At 45.7% G+C, this 12,298-nt stretch overlaps 1 protein-coding gene across 1 annotated transcript; it reads right to left on the reverse strand.

Annotated features, from left to right (window-relative positions):
• Positions 1-10,298: 10,298 nt before the first annotated feature.
• LOC141700068 (uncharacterized) lies at positions 10,299-11,962 on the reverse strand. The gene is made up of 3 exons (XM_074503840.1): positions 11,920-11,962; positions 11,544-11,816; positions 10,299-11,218 (listed from the first exon to the last, which is right to left on the reverse strand). The coding sequence occupies exons 1-3, from the start codon at positions 11,960-11,962 to the stop codon at positions 10,299-10,301; spliced, it is 1,236 nt and encodes a 411-aa protein (XP_074359941.1).
• Positions 11,963-12,298: the final 336 nt, after the last annotated feature.

The raw sequence follows: 12,298 nt of genomic DNA on the forward strand, positions 1-12,298 counted from the left end.
ATGAACTTCTTTCAGTGACCTGTAGACAAACTTCAGGCTTTCTTCTAATCTTCTGATTCTTTGTATTTGCCTTATCTCCATTCTTCCTGATTTCTTGTGTAGACGTAGTATTATTAACCTGTCATGTTCTAGTGTTGTTATCGTGTTGAGTTATCATGTAAATGTACATACAGCTATGCAGTCTCACCAACATTTCTTTCCTCGAGTACAAAGATTAGGACCTGATGCTTATCAGCTACACTCATCACCTTCTCATAACAAACATCATTCATTAACCAAAATCTCTGCAATGGTTTATTCGTGGTGATCCCAATGTACTGTTGAGCAAGGGGACAAGGTCGATAACTATTGTCGAAATGAAATATCTGCAATGGTTTATTACCACATAAACAATCTTGTAATTTATGTGATTGAATGAACCATCTTCATTCTTATTTAATGCAATTTATTGAAGTATAGTAAGCATTGCAACATTTGTCTTACCCGCCCTCGTGGGAACACACAGTAGAAAATTTTGACCGGAAAAAAGAGTTGTGTCATAAACTTTGCTTTGTACCCAGTTGAACTGGGACATTTCTTCAAAAGCTGGTCTAGCCCATTCTCGCATGTCAGACACCCTAATAAGCTTCTCACCATCGGCAAGTGGCTTTGGCTTTAAAGCTGTCACGTGTACTTTTTCATAATCCTTGTTATGGTCTATATATGAACCTGACAGAAGCTCACAATTTCTATTTGCCATCAAAATACCACCTTGGCTAAATGAAAGGGTTTCCAGATCAAGGAACTAACATTGTTAGGGTCCATAGCACCGGAGGAATCAATGACCTCAGTTTGATGCATTTTAGGTCCCATGGTGTCGAAATTGAGTTAGTCTAGAAGCCAAGTTTCATACAACAGTTTTGATTAGCTCAGGAGATGAAATTTAAGATCGGTACATCTGGTAAACCTTCATGCCAAGGTGCTCAAATCAAACAAGGACATAGAGTTAATAGTGCTTGGGTGCCCTTTCAAACATTACGATAAGCTGGTAAATAACAAAACATATTTCTAACAGCTATTATTAAAATATACCGAATTTGAAAGTAATTTTTTGTCAATTAAAATTGATATCATATTGTAGAGGAGAAAGAAACGAGTTTAATACAATTAAAATGAACTGGTTTGGTTAAGAAATGAAAGATGTATAAGAGTTCCAAGTTCTTAACAAATTGTTAATGGCGGAAATGGTTTTGAAGAAGAAGATGATATTTAAAAGACGATTTTGTTATATCAAAAATTTGGCATTGGATTGACTCGGGTCAAACGCGGGCTAATTACAGTCAAACTCAGTATTGCGTTGTGAAAGTGAGGACGCGTCCAAGTATTCAGGACGCGCCTACTTGGGAAGGGATATGTTACGAGGCAAGAAGAATGCATGGTCAAGGAAGGACGCGCCCAGGCATTATGGACGCGTCAATAATTATGAAAGTGCTTGGCAGGTGAAATCTTACGGTGATGGATGCTTTAGGACGCGCCTACCTTAGCAAGGATGTGTCGTTGAAAGTGACATGTTGTGCATGATGGTTTAGAGGAGACGGTGCAAGTCTAATAAGGTTAAGGACGCATCCTATATTCTAGGACGTGTCATGTGACTTTACGTGTTATAAGAAACGATTAAAGCTGAGTTGGATTTGTGGAGGTTAGGATGCGCCCAATTGGTTAGGACGCGTCTTGTGTTTGATCTATATACTTTTAATGTTGAATTCAGGACAAAGCTGGCATAGAGAGGAGCAATGGAGGATTATTTTTACTAATGTATTTGTTGCAGGTACTCTCTGAAGAATTCCCTCCTTGAGACGGTCAGGGAGGGGGGTGTCCGTGAAAAGCTTGAAGGCCTCCACGGGTATTCCTGATGATTGAAGGCCTCCTCCTGTATTCAACGGGTGTCCTCGTTGGGGATGTAGGTTTTATTTTGGTGTGTGCTTTGGGATCTCTGTTCTTGTATTCAACGGGTGTCCTCGTTGGAGAACTTTGGAGTCATCCTGCACTTTGCACCCAAGAGCTTGGGATTACCTGTCCTGCTATCTGGTGGGTTATCCTCATTCGGGGGACAGGGACGCGTCTGGCATTTGGGGTGAACCGTGGCTATACCTGCGTTCGTAAATCAAGGGAGATAGTTGTAGCGGAGTGTTATCCTTGCGCAGGGAGATGCACTATCCGTGAAGTCCTACGGTTACGGACGAGCCTTGGGCCTTTGCGGTTGGGCCTCATAGTTGGACATTCCTAAAGCTAGCGGAAGATGGATATCGGATAGGCTTCTACTGGGCTTAGGAGTAAGAAGTCTAAACTCATTAGACTTCCTGTTCTACGAGAACTACGTCAGGCTTGATCCCTATATAAAGGGTACGTAGGCACATTGAGAGGGTAAGAAGTTGAGAGCTGAAAAGAGAGCCACCACTTACTCTGATCAATCTCAGCCTAAAACATCCACAATCAACCATACACCGTTTAAGTTTCCGGAAAGAACCACCGTCACAGATCTTAGTTCCGGCGAGAAACCTCAATCTTTGTTGTTACCAGATTCCTCCATCAACAAATTGGCGCTAGAAGGAGGGGCAGCTAATTAAGGTCGCAATCTTGGGAGGAAAAGATGTCTTACAATCGTGATGGAAGTTCTTATGATGGAAGTGACAGTAGGTCAGAAGGAGAAGGCGGGGGGCGTTATACTCGCCATGAACCTTACGTTCCCAGAAACATGGCGGATCCACCAAGGGCTCCGGATGTAGGGGGGACACCTCCAGTTCTTATCAGCAACGTTGATATATTGGAGCAATTATATCGCATGGGGGATACTCTTAACAGTTTTAACTCAAGACTGAACACGGTGGAGCGTCGAAGGACGAGGAGAGGTCGTCGTTTCCCCCGTCATGGTCATGCCTTGGGGAAAGCCCCTGTGGTTGAGGGAGATACCCAGGGGAGCGGGGATAACCCGCGAATCACTCCACGGCGTTTGCAGTATTCTGATGATGTAGAACCTATCGTGGAGCTTGCGGATGAGGACACTGAAGGCAGAGAAAGGCCTCGCCTGGGCAACCTGGTAGTGCCACACCCGCATAGGTCTGGGCGTACGATGGACGAGCGTTGTCGTGCGGAGAACGCTCAAAACCAAGACGAGGAAGGAAGGGATCTTTCATCCATGAAAATGAGGCTTGGCATAAGGTTGGAGGACGACGATTTAAGAATGTTGCTGGTAGAATGGCAAAAGGAAGGAAAAGCCGGAGAAGCGAAGCTCCGTGATACGACGCGTGTGCCCCCCGCATTCCAAAGGGATGACGGGGTGCGGCACCGCGAACACGAGCGTGCCCCTCCGCGAGGAAGGCCCGGGAATTACTACCGGGGATATCAAAGGAGTGGACGAGGAAGAATGGGATATCAATACGGAAGAGCCCCTTACAATGGTAGGAGAGGTGGAGCACATTCCGCTGGAGAAGCCCCCGCCGTTATTCCCGTAGCTTTCCACAGCGTTACTGGTAATGGGTCTGGGGCGCGTCCTCATGACCAGGACGGCGGGCGAATTCCAGTAAGAATGCAGAACAATGATGAAATTCCGCAACGTGGTCAAGATGAACCTCGCGTACGGGAAAATATACAGGACCAAAATGGTAACATGCCACCGCTGCAGCCTCAGGGCGAGGGGCGGCGAGATCCTCCGCCGCACCCGGGGGGTAATCAAGGGGAATTTCAGCAAGTCGCAGAGCAACCCCAACAGCCTAATGTTCAAACCATTCCTGGGGTAGGGACGTTTAATGTGAACGACCTCAAGAGGTTGCTCAACCATCTTGAGGGAGGAAGAGTAACGGCGACTGCACAAGCTCCTTCTCCTTTTGCTGCTGTTGTGAGGGAGGCGCAATTGCCCGCGGGATACAGGAACACAACCAATGACTTGCGTTTCCACGGGAACTCTGATCCTGTGGAGTTCTTGGGGCGTTTTAACATTGAAATGGATGTATATCAAGTACCTGATTTGGCTCGATGCCGTCTCCTGGCAGCTACTTTTAGAGAGGGCGCTCAGCAGTGATTCCAAAAACTTGGTCCGGGTGTGATTTCATCCTGGGAATAGATGAAAACTTTGTTTTTGACACAATTCCAAGCCGCGGTGAAGTATACACCACTTGTTACCACGCTGGCTAATGTGAAACAAAAGGAAGGAGAAAGTTTGACTTCGTATTTCAAGAGGTTTAATGCAGAATCTACTTTGGTGAGGGGTGCAACTGATGAAACATTGAAAATATTGCTTATAGTTGGGTTGCGTGTGGGGACGGATTTCTGGAAGCACCTGCAAGGGAAGGACCCAGTGTCGCTAGCTGATGTGCTTGCGCAGGCGGAGTCGTTCAAAGCGATCGAGCAGTCGCTTGTAGAAATAAAAAAGAATGACAATACCCATAACTCCAAGGGGCGATCCAAGAGAAGGGACAGATCCTTGAGCCCAGATTATCGGCGAAATGCCAGAAGCCCTAACAGGGTAAATACTGTGAGCTCGCAGAGAGAATGGAGCCCACCATCGAACTACGAGAGAAGAGTTAACAATTATACACCGCTGGCGGCGTCCATTGATCATATCTTCGAGGTAAATAAGGATAGGGGAATCTTCAAGAAGCCCGACCGTTTAACTTCATGGCAGAGCAGAGACAAGAAGAAGTATTGTGACTACCATGAGTCTACTGGCCATGACACCCTTGAGTGTCGCCACTTATGGGATGAGATTGAGGAATTGATCAAGGCAGGATACTTAGGAGAATGGATTGACAAGGTGAAACGACGCAGGGGACTTGACGACAAAGGTAAGGATGAAAAACTGACCCCGCGGGCGGAGGATGTTGAAAAAACGGCAGAGGTCAAGTTTCAGAGGGCTGGCAGTATCAAGGTAATTTTTGGAGGACACCCTTTTGTTGGTGATAGTAATCGAGCACTGGAGAAAAATGTGAGAGAAGCGCGACATCCACCGCTCACCAACATCCACAGCTTGGAAGATAGACCCCCGAAGGTCTTTAAGGGGGAGTCCGCTGATATTACGTTCAGGGAAAAAGAATCTAGGTGGGTGCATCATCCCCACAACGATGCGCTGGTGATTACCATGCTCATTGGGGCAATGAACGTACATCGAGTCTTCTTGGATAATGGGAGTTCTACAAACATCTTGTACTACAGCACCTACAAAAAGTTGGGTTTTCCAGATAGTGACATGTATTTCGAAGATGCACATGTCTATGGCTTTACTGGGGAAGCAGTGAGAGTTATGGGTTCTGTCAGGCTTCCCGTCACACTCGGGGAGGGGGCCTTGTCGGTTACCCAAATGATAGATTTCAAGGTGCTAGATCAGGATTCCGCGCACAATGTGCTGGTCGGCAGACCTTGGTTGCGAGCATTCAGGGTGATAACCTCGATACACCACCTGATGATAAAGTTCCCAATGCCAAACGGGGTTGGCAGTCTGAGAGGGTCACAGTATGAGTCACGCGACTGCTATCATAAGGCTGTCAAGGAATTTCGTAGAAGAAGGTATGAAGGGAAAGGTCTCCCATTTGAGAATGCAGAAGATATTCATGCCAAACCAAGTGGAGAGGTTCATGCCCACTATTTCGTTGAAAGCCCCGGGAAGGAAGAAACCAATGCCTCTGGTAATTCTTTTACAATGCGGGGACGTATTTCGAGGATCCGTAGCGTGGAGGAAGTGGTGGTGAACCATATCGAGGCGATCATACAGAAAGAGGTTAACGGGGAAAAGTTGGAAGGAAGCAGTGAGATTTTGCAAGGTCTCAGGAATAACCTCAAGGTGGATGCTCCTCAAAATAAGGACGCGCCATTGAACGAAATTAAGGTTGATGCTCATCCAAACGAGGACGCGCCCTCAAATGAAAAGGTGGAAGTCGAAGACCCCCGAGACTTCGATTTCGATTTGGATCCCAGGATCCTTATGCCCGCCGAAAAGACGGGACCGGCCGAAGACACAATATCTATTCCGGTTGATAAAAATGATTCGAGCAGGGTTTTGAAAGTGGGATCCCAGTTGGGTGATGAGATAAGAGGAAGCCTTTCCCGCTTTCTAATTTCAAATCTTGATGTCTTCGCTTGGAGTCATTCAGATATGATAGGAATCAACCCGGAGGTAATGTGTCACCGTTTGAATATCCTCCCGAATTGTAAAGGCATACGTCAGAAACGCCGCCCGGTAAGTGGAGAAAGGGCAATAGCGTTAAAAGAAGAAGTGGACCGATTGTTGGAGGTGGGGCTGATCAAAGAGTCTTTCTATCCCGAGTGGCTTGCAAATCCAGTATTGGTGAAGAAACCGAACGGGAAGTGGAGAACATGTGTGGATTTCACAGATCTCAATAAGGCCTTTCCAAAGGACAGCTTCCCATTTCCAAGAATCGATCAGTTGGTTGACGCAACAGCGGGGCATGCGTTGCTGAGCTTTATGGATGCATACTCCGGTTACAATCAAATTCTGATGTATGGCCCCGATCAAGAACATACATCCTTCATTACTGACAGGGGGTTATACTGTTACATAGGAATGCCGTTTGGGTTGATTAATGCTGGCGCGACCTACCAGCGGTTGGTAAACATGATGTTCAAAGATCAAATCGGAAGAACTATGGAAGTCTATGTGGATGATATGCTGGTAAAGTCCAAGGTAGGCGGGTGACCACATCAAGCACTTGATGGAAATGTTTGACATTCTGAGGAGGTTTCGTATGAAATTAAACCCGCAAAAATGTGTGTTCGGCGTGGAGTCGGGCAAGTTTCTCGGGTTCATTGTCAACTACAGGGGAATTGAGGCCAACCCCGCAAAGATCAAGGCATTGATGGATATGAAGTCACCCACCAATGTGAAACAAGTGCAGAGTTTGACGGGGAGAATCGCCGCGTTGAATCGATTTGTTTCCAAATCGTCCGATAGATGCAAGGAATTTTTTCAAGGCGATCAAATTAGCTGGGAAAGACTTTGTATGGACGTCAGAATGTGAAGAGGCTTTCAAAAGAATCAAGGAGCAACTGGGAAACCCTTCCATGTTATCAAAGCCGTTAGACGGGGAGTCTCTAATACTGTACCTTGCAGTGTCTGAATATTCGATCAGTGCAGTTCTGGTTAGAGAAGAAGATGGGCAGCAATCACCAGTGTACTACGTGAGCAAGCGGTTACACGACGCTGAAACTCGCTACACAAGTATGGAGAAACTGGTTTACGCCCTGATTCTTGCATCAAGGAAATTGCGACCGTATTTTCAAGCCCATATAGTTGAAGTTCGTACAGCGTACCCGCTGCGACAGGTCCTGCACAAACCAGAGTCATCAGGCAGAATGCTGAAATGGGCTGTGGAGTTGGGACAATTTGATTTGGAATATGTGCCTCGAACAGCGATAAATGGGCAAGCCTTAGCCGATTTCTTGTTGGAATTTGATTCTGAAATTGATGATAAAGCTTTGGTAATGCTACATCCACCTCATGCCGAGGAGTCTTTGGAAGAGTTTCCGCATCCTTGGTGGATCTTGCATGTGGATGGGGCGGTTAACAATGGAGGAGCAGGTGCGGGTATAGTACTTGTGTCTCCGGAAGGCCACCACCTGATGAGCGCAATTCATTTCAAGTTTTATGCAACTAATAATGATGCGGAGTACGAGGCGCTGATTAATGGCCTGAAAATCGCTTTGGAAATGGGGGTGCGAAACTTAATTGCAAGAAGTGACTCAGAGTTGGTAGTGAATCAGGTGAATGGGGGATTTCAAGCGAGAGGCCCGCGAACAGAATTATACTTGAGATGTACACAGCGCCTGATTGGAATGTTCAAAGAAGTTAGATTGGAATGCGTTCCGCGGGAGAAAAACAGTAATGCGGATGCTCTGGCAAAAATGGGGTCGCAACAAGAGGCTGTATTGTTAGGATCCATCCCTCTTGAAATCCAGGAGGTTCCTAGTATCCCAGAGATAGAAACTATGCAAGTGGATAAGGCTCCCAAGGAAACATGGATGGCGCCCATTCTAGCTTACATTCGCAAGGGAATACTCCCCGAGGATAAGTTTATGGCTCGCCGACTCCGCTATCAGGCTGCAAGATACGTGATATACAACGAAGTCCTATACAAGAGAGGGTTCAACCAACCCCTGCTTAGGTGTGTTGAAGAAGAAGAAGGAAATTACATCCTAAGAGAGGTGCATGAAGGAATCTGTGGCAATCACTCGGGGGGTAGTTCGTTGGAAATGAAAGTTTTGCGCCAAGGGTATTATTGGCCCACAATGAGAGAAGATGCTACAAATTTCGTCAGGGCATGTGATCGCTGCCAGCGCTTTGCAAACTACTCGCCTATGCCGGCGACACTCTTGACGCCTATGGCAAGCCCGTGGCCGTCCGCCATGTGGGGAATTGATCTTATCGGGGAATTGCCGAAAGCTAAAGGAGACGTCAAATATGCAGTGGTTGCGGTCGATTACTTTACTAAATGGGCGGAAGCTATGCCACTGGCTACTATCACCGCAAAGAAAATTAGAGATTTTGTTTTCAACTCAATTGTATGTAGGTTTGGAATCCCTTACAAGCTTGTCTCCGACAATGGAAAGCAGTTTGATAGCAAGGAATTACGACAGCTATGTGAGAGTTGAAAATTAAGAAGGAGTTTGCGGCGGTCTATCATCCTCAAAGCAATGGACAAACAGAAGCTGTTAACAAAATAATAAAGCATACCCTCAAAACCAAGCTGGAGGAACGTAAAGGGAATTGGCCTGAAGAACTCCCGAAGGTGATGTGGTCTTACAACACTACGCCGCGATCTACTACGGGAGAAACGCCGTTTATGCTGACTTACGGCTACGAAGCTATGGTCCCCGTGGAAGTTGGATCGGGATCACTTCGCAGAGATTGTTACGGGAAAGAAGATGCTGAGGTTAATCAAAGGCTTCATTTAGATCTCTTAGAGGAGACGAGGGAAAATTCTCAGCTAAGGCTTGCGGCATATCAGCAACGCGCCGCAAGGTATTATAACAAGAAGGTAAAGGGACAATTGCTGAAGGTGGGAGATTTGGTACTTAGGAAAGTGATGCCCAATACAAAGAACCCCCAACATGGAGTGTTTGGAGCTAATTGGGAAGGACCGTACAGAATAAAGTCTATCATGTGGAAAGGGGACTTATCACCTTGAAGATATGGACGGGAAGCTAGTTCCGCGAGCTTGGAATGCGGAACATCTCCGAAAGTATTACCAGTAAGGCATGGCTTTGGCCCCTTGCATATTTCTTTTATTATTTTGGGTTATGCCTAGTTTTAGGCTAGAATTAAATAAATTCCTCCTAGCCTAGGGGGGTAGTGCATGTACTACTTACCTTGGGACTAGTTGAAGGGTCATTTTTTAGAAATAATTTCCCCATAGAGCATAGTAGCCGTGGGACTGGTGCACTTTTGACATCAGAGCGCATTATAAATAAAATTTTGAAACTTTCCAAAAGGATATTTGCTCAGTTTGCTTGATCTCATGACGCGTCCTAAATGTAGGGCGCGCCCTAAGCTAGGGTTTTATATGAATGAAACTTAAGAAAAATATACTATTTTTAAGGACGCGCCCAAGTTATCTTGGTTGATGCTCCTTTAGACTGGATGTTACTATAATATTGACAACATAAGTAAAAAAGAAAAAGTGCTCGTCAAAGACGCGTCCTGCGTGAAGGATGATGTATTTTAGATCAAAAGTGAGGCGCGTCTTGATTGATAGTTCTATGTGGATGTTAATTGAAGTAGTGGCTGCTAAAGGGAACAATAAAACTTGAGTAAAAATGGAACTAGGAAGTGTACTATTTCCAAGGACGCGCCCAAGTAATATTGGTTGATGCTCTTTCAGTTGAATGTTTCCTTAACTTAAAAATAAAAATAAGTCCCTACCGAGGATGCGTTCTCCCGGAGAGAAAATATTTCTGAAAGATAACGTTAAGGTATGTCAAGCAATAAGGACGCGCCCCATTGTGCCTTGTGCCTTGGTTAAATACATAAGTACAACGTAGTGCCGTGCTCATGCACTATCCAAAACAAACAAAGACGCGTCCAACTTAGTCAAAGGATATTTGCTTGACGGAAGTAAAAATAATAACAAATTAGTCAAAGGCGACGCGCCCTAAACACAAGGCGCGCCCATGTAAATGATTGAGTAAAAAAACAAGTGCAAGTGAATGTTCAAAAATAGTCTTTACAACTTGCAAGGCTTCAAGGGGCCCGCACCCTTAAATAGTTCAAGTACATAAAAGATAAAGGACGCGTCCTAAGTAGGAGGCGCGTCCTATGGCTTGTCTTGGCCTTCTGCAGGGGGAGGCTGAGTCTGAAGTGGAGCAGGATCAGGGGACGCGTCCTCTGCCTCTAAGCCCAGAAAAATCCTCTTGTTCTTGATGGATTCTGCGGCCCTGATCCTGAAATCATTTACCCATATATGGGTATCTGCATCAAACTTTAAGAATGTATACTCTGGGTCGTTGGCAATGAACCCAGAGCACCATTCTTCAAATCCAGCCTGGAAGCCGTGCTGATAAACTAGCTTTTTCTCCTCTGTCCATCCATGCAGCCTATCATCATTCAGGGTGTCGAGCTCCAGCTGCATGGTAGAGTTCAGGGCGATGACGCTGTCCATTTGCTTTTCCATTGCGGAGACATTGCCTTCCAAAACAGCTTTTTCTGTTTCTAGATGCGCCCTCTCCCCCTCCAGGCATCTGATTTCAGCATCTTTTTCTTGGGTAAGCAGGGCAATGTGTTTTTCCAGAGATTTGACCTTGTCTTCGGCCTGGCTATTTGCAGTGTCAGTAACGGCAAGACGCGCCCTAAGCCTTGCAGCCATATTGGCACTCTGCCTGGCATGAAGGTGAAGCTCGGCTGCATCCTTGACCATAGCCTCCTCTGTTTGTTGCTCAGTCCTGAAGGTCCAACCTCTCACTTCGTCCTCAGAAAAGTCACCCACTGAGGATGCGCCCAGATATCTGAGGACAAAGGACTGGTCATCAGGGACAGTTTTTTGACGCTTTGAGGGCGCGTCCTCTACCTCCTCAGGAATGTCAAACACGATAGTGTCTATTATCTTTGGTGGAGGAGAAGGAGTTGCAACAGGAGGTGGGGTTTTTGGCTTTGGATCAACTTTTGTAGGAGCCTGTTTCCTTGCCCTTAGTTTTTTTGAAGCCCCAATTGCGAAACCTTTGGGGAGTGAGGCCATATCTGCGATATAAACATAAAAAAAGATTAGTTATGTACAAAAAGACGCGTCCTGAAAGTAGGACGCGCCCATAACATGATATAAAGGTCTACGTGCATGACAGGATATAGATGAATGCAAGGATGTATAAATGGGTGTGATAATGACGCGTCTTAAAGATGTGATACGTCTTACCTAAGAGACACGCCCGGGGGGTAGGACGCGTCCAAGGTGATAATGCATATATAAAGAAACGCTTATAGGTCAGTCTAAACTAAAGGGAAAAAGTGAGCATAAATATGACGCGTCCTAAAGCCGTGACGCGTCTTATGTATAATGATTTCTTACCTTGCTCTAAATCCACCTTCTTGTTGACGTCTGGCTGAATAATTTCTGTGGCTTGGAGCCCTTTGGATTTTTCGGAAGCGGTGAGGATGGGTTTCCCATTGTGGAAATCTCGAAATTTGCAGAGAGAACCCACTCGTGGGGACAAAGCTCCTATTTTCTTCAGATTCTCCTCGGTAATCATGTCTTTGAGGTTGAAATATTTTTCAGCATACTGCAAAACCTTCTCTGCTGTCTTCTTCTTCTTTCCTGTAAGCTCTTTCTGGGTCCTTTTGTCTAAGAGAAGGGAGGATAGGTTACAACAAGGAAAATAAAAAAAAATTATGAAAGAGAAGGCGCGTCCTGAAAAGAGAGGACGCGTCCAGAGCATTGAACTCACTTGGTTCCAAATTGAAGCGAAACGCGCGTCCTTTTGACGTCATAAATGTAGAAAAATGGTTCCTTCCTAGTCTCTCTCGTGGCTGATTTTACCTTCATTAAATCCCTTGTTGTTCAACCATTTGTTGACAACCAGAAAATGGTATCCGGGAATTGATTTCCTGATGCTGTAAAAAAAGCTGAATTCTTTCATTGAAGGCGCGCCCAGCCTCAAGTTATGGTACATAATGTATAAAGCCCAGGCTAGTTTGTATGAATTTGGTGATAGTTGGACTGGAGCTACGTCGTACCATTTCAAAATTCTCTTAATGTATGGATGCAAGGGCGCGCCCACGCCTAGGGAAATCAGCTTTGGAGTAAGCACCATTCGGGGGATCCTT

The sequence above is a fragment of the Apium graveolens genome, unplaced genomic scaffold, assembly GCF_009905375.1.
Source record: "Apium graveolens cultivar Ventura unplaced genomic scaffold, ASM990537v1 ctg1729, whole genome shotgun sequence".
Classification (NCBI taxonomy): Eukaryota; Viridiplantae; Streptophyta; class Magnoliopsida; order Apiales; family Apiaceae; genus Apium; species Apium graveolens.

Excerpts from the sequence above, each read along its gene's own strand:
- LOC141700068 (XM_074503840.1), bottom strand. The coding sequence starts at position 11,962 with ATGACGTCAAAAGGACGCGCGTTTCGCTTCAATTTGGAACCAA. Across the intron at positions 11,817-11,919 it reads TCGCTTCAATTTGGAACCAA|ACAAAAGGACCCAGAAAGAG; the intron begins GTGAGTTCAATG and ends CCCTTCTCTTAG. Across the intron at positions 11,219-11,543 it reads GAAGGTGGATTTAGAGCAAG|ATATGGCCTCACTCCCCAAA; the intron begins GTAAGAAATCAT and ends TTTATATCGCAG.